Source organism: Coloeus monedula, assembly GCF_965178545.1.
Source record: "Coloeus monedula genome assembly, chromosome: 9".
Lineage (NCBI taxonomy): Eukaryota > Metazoa > Chordata > Aves > Passeriformes > Corvidae > Coloeus > Coloeus monedula.
Genome location: NC_138789.1, coordinates 21,559,031 through 21,572,892, shown reverse-complemented (window position 1 = coordinate 21,572,892; position 13,862 = coordinate 21,559,031). Strand labels below are relative to the sequence as shown.

The window sequence follows — 13,862 nt, the reverse complement described above, 5'->3', positions numbered from 1 at the left end:
GGCGGGTCCAGTTCTGCTTGGGCAAAACATTAAGACTTGCAAAAAATAAAAAATAAAGAGAGAGGAGATTATAAAAACCACTAGTAACTATTTTACATGTTTAAAAAAAAGATCCCATTCCACCCACCTAAAGCCTCGCTGTGAAATGCAGTCGGCATGAGAGAGGGTGAGAGATGCACATGAGCAGAAATTCAGCCAGAGACTGGAAATGCTTTTGGAGTCGGATTCCCTCATTTGGCGCTGGGGCTAAGTTCCTAAATGCCGTGGTCAAAACTGGTTGGCGTGGAGGTCTGCTGCCTGGGCAGGACCTCCACCTGTACAGAAGGACTGAGGAATGGGCGGCTCTGGCTCAGAGGGACCCGTCTCCACTCCTAGACATCCCCACCGCGACTGGAGGAAAGCACTGTTACGTTGCATAGTGGTCAAAGCTGCCAAGGTACTCCAGTGCGGCTCTGTAGCACAGCTGGTACTGGTCCTGCAAGGCAGCAACGAGGGAAATGTGAGATGTGGGGACACAAGGACAGTGGGCTGTAGGGTCCAACATCCAAAGCCATCAGGTCCCCTCCCTTCTCCCAAAGATCTCCACTGTCATGCACAGGAGGGGAGCTCACCTCTGTCTGCACCATGGCCGGCCGCTGCGTCCGCAAGGTCTTCACCATCTGGAACATGTCCACCACGCCCTCGTAGCGCATCCTCTCCAGCACGATGCTGAGTGTGATGAACACGCCTGTGCGCCCAACCCCAGCACTGCACAGGGAGCAAGAGGGGCCATTACGAGTCCTGCCAGCCCCAGGAAGGCTCTGCAGAGCTCCTAGGAGGGGTGCAAGCCACTCACGGAGTACAGGGACTTGCTCACTGGGGAGAGGCTGCAGTCCCCACTTACCTGCAGTGCACTGTGATGGGCCCATCCTGCCCAAACTGCTCCTTGGTCTTGTGCACCTGCCCAATGAAGTCAATGAAACCCTCTCCTGTCTTTGGCACTCCCTGCTCAGGCCAGTCTGTGAACTGGAACTGGCGAATGGTCCGTGACTGGCCGTCCTGCAGGGAGAGGGGTGTTAGATGTGAACTGTGGGTGAGGGGTGATCTCACTCCCCTCAGCACTGGTGCTCTGACCTGCTCTCAGACCCCCTGAACCAGGCCAGGTGAGAAGGTGCACAGGTCACGGATGAGCCCAGATCTTTTGGTGCATGTTTGGGACCTGTCTCTGTCCTCCCATGTTCACCCCAGTGGCTGAGCTGAGCAGGGCTTTGGGCCCCTACAGGGTCCACCGGGTCAGTGTTTGGGGCCCAGCTCCACCCTAGGACCATGTTTACTGTCACACAAGGGTCCTGTGGCCGGTGAGATGCTGCACACACAGACTCCAGGTGCAGGGGGACCTGTATTAAATGCTTGCCCGAGTGAGCCGCACAAGCAAGGCAGGGTCTGTTGCTGACAGGGATCCCTGAACTGCTCATGGGACTGGCACAGCTGGCAGGGCAGGAACCTATGGTGAGAGGAGCAGTAGGTGGTGGGCAGCAGCCTTTTCTGCCTGCAGTGCAAGGCAGCACTTGCTTTCTCGTTTCTGCAGGAGCTGTTGCATGCTTCCTTGGCTGGCCTGGGCAGGGCAGAGGCATGAGAGGCAGAGGAGCTGGGGAGCCAGCAGATGCACTCACCCTGGCATCCGTCACCTTGAACTCCCGGAGGATGTACTGTGGCATGTTGTACTCTGCCATGGGGTCCACCACAAAGTACTGGTACCGGGCAGAGCGCTCTGCAGGCCAGTACTGATGGCACTTCTCCTGTGGATGAAGAGCAGGGTAAGACATTAGCACTGACAAGCTGCTGCTCCTCCCTCCCACTTCCTGGGAGCCAATGTGGTTGTGGGGCCACAGGGTCAGCCACCAGACATGCAGTGGGGGGCTCGCCCAGAGCGGCTGGTGCCACACACAGACTGGGGTGAGCCAAGAGCTCATGCCCACAGACAACAGCCCCACAGCCCCCTTCTCCCCACTGCAGGACTCATACCCGGCCCATCTCGCGCAGCTTTGTCAACATCACCACAATGGTGGAGTTGTGCTCCCAGAGCATCCGCCAGAAATCCTCAGTGGTCTCGGCCAGTGGTCCCTGCGTGGCGATGTAGGCCTTCTGCTGCCTGTGACAAACACAATGGTGCTCAGAGCAGCTCCTCAGGTATGGGCAGCAGCTGCTCCTGGGGGCTGGCGGGGTGGGTGAATGGGAGGCAGGGCCCCATGGCACCAGGCAAGGCTGACAATCCAGCTGTAGGAGGCAGGTCTCTAGGATGAGTCATGGGCTCTGGGGGACAGATGAGCCTGGCCAGCACTTATCTTCTAAGTGCTCCCCACAGACACAGTGAGCACTGCAACGCAGAGGATCCAGAAAGGCTCTTAGTCCTTGCTGGGGTGATGGCGTCTCCCTTTTGCTGCTGCTTGTCTCCAGTGCTGCTGTTGCACTGAGAGCCCTCTTGGCACCCAGGCCCTCACTAGCAGGCTGCCAGCACCCACCTGGGCTGGAAGGGGAGACTGTGCTTGGGGATGATCCCAGCAGCACCCCTGTGTTTCTGCACTTTTACTCTCTGCAGTACCCACCATCCCTCCCACTGCAAGGGAAAACACAGCAGATGAACCAGGTCACCTGGATTACACACTCCAGACAATAATGAGGGTAGTGTGGAAACCATAAATACAGTTTTGTCTGCTTTTCTAAAGCTTCAGAATTTGTTCTTGGTTCCACTGCAAACCAGAGCAGTGGAACCAAGAACACCTCTCAGCACCTCTCCTATTTTCCATGTGACCTGCCCCAGACTGGCCCCCACCCTGAAGAAAGCCCCCTTGATGCTTTGGACTCAGCTCTGCCATGCCGGTATCTTGGCTCTCCAAGCTCCCAGCCTGGCACAGCAGAGCCCGGGCTGGCTCCGCCACTGCGGGGCGCTGGAGCCCGCGGGACCAGGGCCTGAATCCTCTGTCCTGCCTTCCTCCCTCTGTTCTGCCTTCATCCCTCTGCTGGTGCTATTTTTAACGGTGCTAAAATTAATGAATGTGCTGCAGGGCAGCTGTAACATGCGGGATGCAGACAGGGGCTGCTTCAAGATGCATTTATAAGGCATCATAAAAAACAGGGAATGGGGATGCAGAATGAAGTGAAAGAGCTAATAAAGATGCAGCATCAATGATATCTGCAGGACCTTGGGTCAACTGATTTCTTTAGATACCTAGAAGATTGCTGCTTTAGATACCTAGAAGATTGCTGGTTCAAAGGAAGGGATGGGAAGAGGTAACAGAACTTAGGGATGGGGTAAGTAGCACCACCTGCTGTACTGGCAGCCCTCATCCTCCCTCCATAGCATCACCAAGAGGCAAAGCCAGCATTGCTCTCCATCAGGTCTGGAGCCAGGACAGTGGCTGCAGTCCATCTGCCAGACCCAGGCTGCAGCCAGGCAGCTACCTTAATGATTGGTGGTGGATGGCTCAGAGCCACACAGGCAGGAGGGAGTGGAGGCTGCTCTGTGACAGCTTTTCTCCAGTCCCTTCATCCTTCCCCTTAACTCTGTCCCACCCTGAGGGAGTCTGGCTTGCTCCGTTTTTCCTGTGTTGGGATGCTCCCAGGGTTGTTCCCCTTCTGCTCCTTGTCCACTCTTGCCTCCATGTAGCCCTTCTCCCTGGAAACCCTTGCTGGGCTCAGCTGCTAGAGCAGGGACAAAGCACAGAGCTGTTGGCCTGGCTGCACCCACATCTGTTCTCTTTGGCAGTGCCTTTTGCTTCTGGGAGGTTACCAATCCAAAAGAGGCAGGTGGGCAAAGCCAAGCTGAAGGAGGAATGTGCCACATCTGTCATTGTATCCCCCACTCCTGCACTGATGATGGTGCACATGAGGGATGACCCTACTGTGATTGTGCACAGAGAGATAACAGGACAGGCCTTTTATGTGCATCATTGTGATTTGGTTTGGATTATTGTCTAGGGGTTGGTTTGGAAGGGGATGTGGTCATTGAGATGTTTTTCTCTCCTGGCATTTAGCATCTGAGAATGAGATGCCAGCAGACAGATATAGAAAACTTAAGTATTACTGCCCCACTAGATCTTAATTTGTGCTTTCTAAACTGTATTATGGAGAGAAGAACCTGGTGATGGGCTCCCCAGTGTCCAGCAACAGCCCAGCCTGAGGATCCAGACTCCTCCCAAAATCAAGACATGAAACAAGTCTTGAGCTGCTGCCTGATCAGCCACTCAGTGGAAGCACACTTCTCAGTCTAGTTACTACAGTGGGGAGGCAGGTTTGAGTTAGATACTGTAGATATAAAACATAAGCCAAGGGATGCCTACCAGAATATCCCATAAAACCTCCCCAGGAGCCAACACAGCCTGCCACTCCAGCCATGTGGGCATCTGTCTACAGCAACACAAGCCAGCCTGGCAGTGCTCACTCACAGGAAACTTCACAGATTGTAACTACACACACTGAAGTGTCTGAGAAGATGGAAATAGATAAAATGCAACAAAGTGGTCTCCGGCCCACCTCAGGCAGTCAGGACCAGTCCTCGGGAAAGAGAAGGGAGCTCTGACTGGGTTCCCAAGCAGGCAGGACAAGCTGGCACAGTCACCCAAGGTGATCCTTACCTGTAGCCATCTATGAAGCTGGCATTGATGTAGTCAGAGCCCTCGACACCCCGGATGGGCTGCAGGCAGACTCTCGTCAGCTCATACGGCATAATGTTCACAAGGCGGTTCTTGAATTTGTTGCACGGGAGGTTGGCACTGATGAAACGTGAGGTATGTGCTTTAGAGTTGGCCAGCAGCTGAAAGAGGAGGAGACATGTCAGATCCCTGCTGGGGATGCAGCAGTCTGGGGGCAGAATCGGGATGCTGGCAGCAGTTATGTAGTGGAGTGGAGACCCACAGCAGCTCTCTGACACACACAGAGCCAGGACACGAAGCTTTATACCTCACTGAGCCAGGGATGTGTGCTTGGTGGCGGCAGTGAAGCAAAGCTTTTCCTCTTCCGATGTCTTGCTATTTACTTCTCACCTCAGAAGAACCCAAGAAAATGTGAGGATTGTGACAGTTTTAGGTAAAGAAGATCTATTTTGGGTTACTGTGAGACATTTTATGGCTCTCTTTGAGTCCCGTAAACTGGAGTCATGGTAAATGTGTTACTTAGATCTGCTGGCAGATTCAAACACAAGTGCCTCTTCCCCCTCCCCCCCCCCTTTTTTTTTTTAAATTTTTTTGGTTTTCCTTCCCCAAAAGACTACCTCCAGCATCTCCAGAACCACCCTTCTCTCTGTGAGTGGGAGCTGGACCTCAGCAGAGGCTCCCTGCAGAGGCACAGGGTTGCTCTCTGGGGAGCAATGCAGCCATGTGAGGACCTCCCATATCCTGCTCCCCTGGACACTGCCAGGGCACAGAGAGGGGCAATTTCATTACTGTTCTCAAGAGACCCTTGGAAAAACCAAAGGAAAACAAAATTTTGTCTTTCTTACAACAGAACTGCTTGAGTTGAGCACAATTCTGTGGCTCTCTTGAGGAGTTTCTCAGGGCAGATGTCACCATGAGACACTCATGCAGCATGTTTTACTGTGCCAACTCCAGGATACCAGCAGCTCTGATAACCACAGGACAGAGCTTCTCAACTATTCCCAGTTTAGATGGAAAGTCAATATTTTGCCTCTCCTGCTCTTTTGTCACTTGGAGGGAATCCCCAGGGTGAAGCTGTACTGCTGCAGTTCATTTCACAGCCTGCATGGTCTGCTGCCTCCCTGCCTCCCTGCCTGAGCTATATTCCCCTGCAAGAGTTCACTGGACTAATGCACCTCATCTGAGAATATGGGCACGTAACAGAGCTCACTTCCAGCTCCAAGGCTGTAATAAATATCTGCAATTGGCATACACAGATTCAGGCAGAAAAATGTGGGCTTGGCTTCTTAAAAATGGTGTGCCTTAAAACACTGCCTTCACCAATTCTAGACACTGAGGCTTGGTGCTGAGGTGGTTAAAAGATTACAGAGCTCAGCATTGAAGAAATGAGACTAGAAATGTCTCACATATTTAAATTGGAGCTGTTTCCAGACAAGTTGTTCACAGTAACATCAATTATCACTAACATGATCTGCATCTGATTTCAGATGCAGCTCCTGCCGCACAGTGAACCTAGAGCAGAACGTGCTGCTGAGAGCTGCACATCCATCTGCCTTTTATATCCTCTCCAGAAGCTGCCAATCCAGGGGGGACTGTGGCCGACAAAAGCTTTACAATTCAAATGTATTTTAAATTGCTGCCTACCTGCTTTAGAAACACAAAAGAATAACTGTCTGTAATGATCCATAGCTCCCCTCTCCCAACCCCTGGATGAGTGGCCCGTGGGGTTCTGTGGGCAGAGACAAGGCACTGGAGAATTGGGGTGCTGGGGCTCTGCCACCAACCTTGAATTCCAGCTCCATTGCAGTAACGCTCTCCCCCGGTGGCACCTGGGTCAGCTTCTGGATGTGGGCGAAGAGGTTGCGTGCGGGCACCTCAGTATTGCCACACGTGGCAGCCTCCAGCAAGGCCTCGTGGATGAAGATGTACTGGTCCTCTGTCTGCACCATGTAGTTGCGCTGAGAGCGCATGCACGTCACGTGGCCATAGATATCCACAGTCTTCTCGTGCTTCATCCGCTCCAGCATGGCATCGATGACAATGAAGCAGCCAGTTCGGCCCACGCCGGCACTGCGGGAGCAAAGCACAAGGCCTGAGATGACACGGTCTCCTACAGGTGTCACACGAGCTCTGACATTGCTTAAGAGATCACCAGGAGCTAGGGCACACAAAAGGGGAGTAAAGGCTGCTCCCTTTGAGCGGAGCTCCAAACAAGAAGTGACAGGAGGAGTAAGGGAGAGAATCACCAAAGAATGTGAGAGGCTGCTCAGCCTTTCTGCTGTCCCCCTTTCACTGCTGGATTGGAAAGGACACTGTCACCCTGCTGATCTCTGTGGTGGCTGCAACCCCTCCACAAGGGAAGGAGAAATGTGTTTAACAGGCAGGAGAGTGATAGCGCACGTGTGTGTGAAGTCAGAAGACATGAAGAGCAGGCTGGGCCCTAACACCAGTGAAACCCATGATTTCAAGCCTGCTTGTCCCCTCACCTCGGTCACTGTTTCTTCACCCATAAAACAAGCACAGCCAGCCCGAGAGAGGAAGCAGAAAGCTGAGGTCATGCACGACTGTGCTGAGCCCTTTACTCAAGCACCAAATGCCTCTCCACAACTGTTGGAAGGGCAGTAGCAAACCTCAAACTACTCATTCTGAGAGCACCCTGAAAACAACAGATATGCTGTTGTGACATGTAAACACAGGCAGAGATAGGGAGCTAGGCATTTCCTCATTTATGGTGCAAGTCATATCCTTAACAGGGCTTTAATACAGCTTGTTTGTGTGTTAATTATATTCCACTACCATCTGAAACAGAGCATGAAAGAAGAGCATTAAACACTGCTGGTAAGGCGTATGCTGGAACAGCAATGATGGAGTGGTTTGTTGGAGTAACAGTCCCCTCTTGGCTGGTACAAATAAATCTTGGCTGGGTAAGATGCTGAGCCTTCGTAGACTAATATTTTGTCTTAAGAGCTGCCTTTCTATCCTGTGAAAGAGGGCTGCTCTTCCACCATTCAGAACCATTCAGAAATACTGCATGTGGATGTTTGTAGAGGTCACCACATGGATTTCTGTCAGTGATGTGCCTCTGAAGGTGCCACCCACTTATGCTGGGCACAGATAATTTAATTCTTAAATGGCACTTGCCGTTTTGCAGGAAAATGTGTTTTCTGAGGCTCTCCAGGCAGCAGTGCTGTTTAATCTGATGCAGCAGTAGCAATAGAAATGTCACACCACTGCATTACCCCTGCTGGGCCTGTTCTGCTGCCAGCCCAAGCGTTCAGTGCAGCTTATGCTACCATGAAACCTTTCCCACAAGAAGGGGAGATTCCACTTTCAGATAGGTTAAAGCTCCTGCAGCCAGAAGGTAAACACAACAGTTCTACCTGCAATGCACAACCATGGGCCCAGCATCTGTTGGGTTACAGGCCTTGACCCGTCGCAGGAAAGCGAGGATTGGGGTGGGGTATTCTGGGACCCCGTGATCGGGCCAAGCCATGAACTGGAACTGTCGCAGCTCTGTCTTCTCACTGGAACCATTCTGTTGAAGACAAAGAGGAGTTGTTTTGCATGAGAACAGTCTCATGCCAGTGCAGGAACCTGCTGATGGGACAACAACAGCAACAGACATGCAAAGCTCTGTGTGATGATGCATGTGCTGGGCTTTCCCTAGCAAAAATTTGGAGGAAAAACGTAGGTTTATTGCAAAGCTTCTGTACATACAGATGATCGGTAGAAAGGCAGTTGACAGAGACAGCAGAGCAGCTCTGCAGAAGTAGGTGAAATACTCTTTTCTGCACAGCACTCATTGCATGTTCAGGGAAAATGGGGACTGGGCATGGAAGGGCTACAGCAGCCAGTTCCCTCCCTGCTCCTCTGCATCATGGGTGTCCCTAGGCTGGGTGATCAGCCTGTGTCTGCAGACTGCCCCACTCCTCTCTGGGCTTGGCTGAGTGATCTATGCAGCAAGTGGTAGGAGTGGCTGAGTGATTGCTGGGGCCTTTCTGGGGTGGGCATCCCCTATGAGCACTGGGCCGAGACTCAGTCACGCACAGAGGCAGCTCGCCGCAAAGCCTGTCTGCATTGCCATGACACGCTGCTGCTGGCACTGCCCCCAGGGACTTCCAAACACTAATGAGGAATGCAGCAGGCAGGAGAGAAGGGTTTGTGCTCACATCAGAAATAGCCCCTCCATTTGCATTATTAGTGACAGGAGTGATAAAAATTCACTGCTTCCCATGTTGTCTCTCTAATGGGAGGACAGCTGCTACCTGTACACTCGCCAGAGGCAAGAAGAGCCCTGCTCTGGGCCCATCACAGAATGCACACAGAAGAGCATCAGATATCCTGGCCAAAGTCCAGTAGTGGCCAGATGCACAACCTGCAGCTGATCTCCTACTGCAGCCCATCTGTGAGACATGGCTGATGTGCGGACTGGCCACATCCTTGGCCAAGCCAGGTACAGCCAGCGGCCACTGCCTGTGGGCCATGGAGCACTTTGCAGCACTGGGAAGCCTCTCTGCACTACGTGGAGCAGCAACAGCCCAGCCAGACCCATACCTTGTACAGAGCAAAGGTGCGGACGGTGTAGGTCGCCAGCTCGACTGTATCCAGCAGGGTCACCTGGATCATCCCATAGGTTTCCGTACCCCGGCTCGGCCAGTACTGGTCACACTTTACCTGCAGGGAGGTGAAGAGAACGGGTCAGTGATTGGCTGCTGACTGGGGCATCTGGGTGAGGAACAGGGCTCTGCCCTTCAAAGGGTAAAGACAGGAATGAGTCACTGTGCAGGGGGGCCTCTAAAATCTAGATTTCTTTCCCCCAGAGTGTCCCTATCCCCAGCAAAAAGGCAGCACCCCCTGGACTCCTATCCATAAGACTCAGAATCACAAGAATATTCTGAGCTGGAGGGACCACAAGGATCATCAAGTCCAACTCTTAAGTGAATAGCTCATATGGGTATTGAACCCACAATCTTGGTGTTACTAGCACCATGCTCTGACCAACTGAACTGATCTCAGTGGCTACTCACTGAAAGAGGAATTTTCTTTTTCACCTGGAGCCATTGGTGGTAAGTGGCAAAGGGGGCCAGGCCACCAGACAGAGCAACAAGAGCAATACCAAATACCAAGACAGTAAGCAGCAATTCCTAGCAGTGATTTGTGCCTGCTGTAGTTCTTCCCTGCCTCCTGTCTGGTGACATGGGCATCTTTGGGGCTTTGCTTGAACCACCCCCTGCCTGAGCTCCACCTGGATGAAGAGAAGGCAGGCAGCTGTGGGTTGATGGGAGAAGAGCTAGTGCAGCAGGGAAGAGGAAATGATGGTTTCTGTGGGCACAGCTCTACTCAAAGGGCAGCTGAGGTGAATGAGATGCAGCTTGTATCCTCACCAGGTCCCTGCTATACCAGCCTGGAGTCCTTGACCCACAGGTGTGGCAGGACAGACCTGAGCCCAGCACAGTAAACAGCAACAGAAGAACAGGCACTACCTTTCCCGTAACATCTGTAGTCCCCAGGGTGCCCCTGCCAGTGTGGCCTTGGGCAGCAAACCACCCTGGTGACAGGTGGGACACAGCCCATGCCAGGGCTCCAGCCTGGATGCTGTATCCACTCTCTGCACTGCTATAGGCTTGAGTGCATTGAGCATCACCAAGAGACACCAACCTGCCCTTGTGGCAGGTGGCACATCCCTGAAAATCTACGCCTCCCAGGTGTTTCAAAATGGCTCTTGCAAGGCACAGATGCCAACTCAGACACAGACACATCTTGTTCTCCCTCTGCAAGAAGGCACAGACTGGCAAAACTATCCCCTCAGGCCCCTCCTGCAGGCAGCACTGTCCCATCATGAAAACACTGCTGCTCCCTAGAGACCTCCTGCTCTGCAGAATCCTTATCACCCCTTCAACTCTGCAGCCAGAGTGCTTTGAGTTACTGGCCACAGGTCTTGTTGCATCCCACTTGGCAGAGGGCCCTAACACATCCCCAGGGGCCCATCCCTCTGCCCATTCATCTCCCTGCACATCCCTCCCTGCTCACCTGTTGATGCTCTCCTCCTCCTCCTCTTCACAGCTCAGTGTTTGCAAACTACTCCTCCGTTTTTTTTCTCTGAAGGCCCAAGCTCCCTATTTAATTGGCACCCTGAGCATCCCTGTTTCATCTAGTACCTGGCTCCCCCACCCTGCAGAGCCACAATGCCTGGCTGACAGGAGGAAGACTTCACTCCCACCCATGTGCACCACACCGAAAATGGTTTCCCGCCCTGGGAGAGAGGAGTGAATGGAAGATCATCTGTGCTTGTCAAGGAATAGTAAACTTAATTATTAGCAGAATGTGTTTACAGGGGAATGTGTGGGAAGGGAAACAATAAGCTTAATTAGGAATCAATGAAGTTCTGCCTTCTAATAGAAAGCACTTGCAGCAGGGTGGGGCTTGTGAGAGCTAAGAGCCCTCATCCTGTACTCTGGCTCTGGAGTGCAGCAACGTGGAGTCAGAGGGATGCATCTCTCCCTGCTTTTTGGGTTCTGCTCTCAGTAAGTCCTGCCCTGGCAGAAGTGCCTGGAGTAAGGCTGCCTCATGGGGTACTGCAGGTGCCTGTGAAAGCAGAGCAGCTCTGCCAGGGTCTCCTGCCACTTGGGCTGCTGTGCTGCCTTGGATTTGTGGCAACATGGCAGGCCCTGCAAAAATCTCAGGATTCCTCTTCCTCGCTTGGCACAGAGCATTTGATGCCAACTGGCTGCAGCACCAGCAACTTGGAGGCCACAAACAGTATTTCACAGCTAAACCGATCCCATCTTCATGAGTGGGTTGCAGCTGCAGGCTGTCTCCACGAAGCCTGAGTTTGCCTTGCCTGGGTGGGACATAATGTGACCCTCTCTAAGGGAGGGGAGAGCAGCACAGCATCCTGCAAATGCTGGGGGCAGCTGCTGTGTCACCCTTGGTTTGGTTTGCAGGGGATGTTTCAGGGGAGCAGCACAGCTGTGCCTGAGTCTACACCTCAGGGATGGCCGTCCCCTCCTGCCACCCACATGCTGCAGGGTTGTGTACTTGAGCACAAAACAAACTTCAGAGGAATTCCCTGTGTGGCATAATAGCACTGCCTGGGCTGGTAATTGAAAATTATTTATTCATGACCAGATAAGAGTCAGTCACATTTTCTGCCAAATTTACCCATAATGTTTATGCCCCATTTTCAAGCTCTGTAAATTTTATGCTGAAGCCGATGCACTGTGGCACTAAAGCAGATAAGAGATGTTTTCTTCTGGCAGTGCTTGTTTCTCATTAACTTAAGGAGCACAGTAATGTCCTGAACAGCCATTTATTGCAGCTTTGCTGAGTGGCTTCTGTCCCTCCCCTTTGATGCCCTGAGCCCAAGAGCAGCCGGGCACCTCTCTACAGCTGGAGAGCTGTGCTCTGCTCCCGGCCCTGCTCACAAGCTCCAGATGGCATTGCTGTCAGTGAGAGGGCTGCAGCATGATGTTCTCTTTCCCAGGGCCTTTGAGCACTGGCCTCTTAACACTCCTTCCTAGGGACATGAAATGCCAGGGGAGATCACACCCCAGGGATGGCAGCTTGGTGCTCTGGGCTGGAACAGAACAAGCCATGGTTCTGCTGTGGGAGACCTCACTCTGCCAGGCTCTTGGGGATAGCCCAGGGCAGGAGAAATCCTGCTTTAATACCTCTCTCCTGGCAACACAGCCCGGCAGGGACGCGCCACGCTCGCAGCTTCAGGAAAGCTAATCTACAATGTGTGTTTCTGAACTGCCACCAAATGATTCTGAAACTGATTGTAAAGCTTTGAAGGCAGCTAAATTGCACAATCCAGCCATTTCTATCCTTTATGTGCTTCTCACTTTGTGAAAACATGAAAAAGGGAGGATGATTTGGACCATCAAGCCAGCTGAAATTGCAGACCATAAAAGCTGATGCTCCTTAAAGATTTTTTTTCCCTCTGCAGCTCAGGAACCCTTTAAAGCAGTGTCACCCCCACAGGGCTGCCAAGCCGCTGCTGGTCCTGGTCAGCTTATCACAGCACTGCCGAGGGTGACCTGGGGAGCTTGCCTGGAAAGGCAGCAGAGCCTGCTCTGCACTGGGCAGCTCGCCATGAGGCCCAGCTACCCACCCCAGGCTCTGCAGCTGGAGACACAGTCCTGTGCCCGCACCAAAGCCCCTGGGCAAGGGGACTTTCAAGCAAGGTCACCCTTGGGTAATGGCTTTGATACCATGTGACTGCCTGGAGCAGTGTTGTCCCACAGCAGCATGAGCATCAGCAGGCACCAATGCTGCAGGGACCCAAGGGGTTACAGCAGATGAAGTTTGAAGGCTCTGGAGTGGAATGAACTGCAAAACAGTGACTCATGCTGAAAGTCTGGAGCAATGGGCAATGACTAGCATTAGGATCTTCACTGGTCCCAAAAAGGTGTGCTCCCAAGAGAGCTCTAGGCATCACCAAAAGGGCATGAGGAAAAGCAGAGCAGGAAGGTGGCTAAAAGCCATCTTGCCTTGGAAGATGATGAAAAAGACAACAAAAAACCCCAGAGAAAATAATCTCCTGGAATTCCACATCGCAGCTCCCCACCAGGGCCCTGCTGTGAGGGAATGCCCTGAGACACCTACAGGGTCCAGCAAACACATCCAGGTAAGTAAGTCCTTGCTGTGGATCACTACTTCAACTCAGGAGTGACCAGGTTTCTCCACTGCCTCTCCTGGCAACCTGCCCCTCCCACAGTGCCTGAGAGAACTGCCCACTTCTCATTAGTGCTGGGGATGTGCCAAAGAGGCAGCAGGACATGGGCAGGCAGTGCCAGGGAGCGAATGGAGAGGTCTGGGTCTGGGTCTGGGTCTGGTCAGGTCAGCCTAGAGCCCCTGGGCACCATGCCCAACCAGGCAGGCTGCCTGAGATTCTGTGAAGGCTCTGGTCACCTCCTGCCCATAACAGGGATTCACAGTGTCACCAAAAGCCTGGCCACACGCATTGTGTTTGGGACAGAAACCAATACTGCAGGATGATATGACAGAGCGTGCTGGGGGGAGATAATGCACAGCTCAGCACCACAGGCATCTCAGGCAAAGACAAGTGCCTGTGGGGTCAAAGGAAACCTGTTATCTTCAAGAAACATGCACCTTGGAGTGCCTTGCCATAACTGAGCATCCCAGAAGTTAAGTGAGTCAGGATTCCAGGCACAGATTTATTTGGCAACCCAGAAGGGCTTTTCCTTGTTCTTCAAATATATGCTCCAT

At 52.7% G+C, this 13,862-nt stretch overlaps 1 protein-coding gene across 1 annotated transcript in view; it reads right to left on the bottom strand.

The window, feature by feature from the left end:
• Positions 1-357: 357 nt before the first annotated feature.
• PTPRF (protein tyrosine phosphatase receptor type F) overlaps positions 358-13,862 on the bottom strand; it is a gene marked incomplete at its 5' end in the record, with an annotated part of 246,182 nt that continues 232,677 nt past the window's right edge. The window contains 9 exons of the mRNA XM_082287496.1: positions 358-475; positions 612-747; positions 884-1,038; positions 1,653-1,778; positions 2,005-2,131; positions 4,614-4,792; positions 6,416-6,701; positions 8,012-8,166; positions 9,186-9,305. Of these exons, the coding sequence (XP_082143622.1) occupies positions 407-475; positions 612-747; positions 884-1,038; positions 1,653-1,778; positions 2,005-2,131; positions 4,614-4,792; positions 6,416-6,701; positions 8,012-8,166; positions 9,186-9,305 (1,353 nt within the window). The 3' untranslated portion in view covers positions 358-406. The remainder of the gene's footprint in view (positions 476-611; positions 748-883; positions 1,039-1,652; positions 1,779-2,004; positions 2,132-4,613; positions 4,793-6,415; positions 6,702-8,011; positions 8,167-9,185; positions 9,306-13,862) is intronic.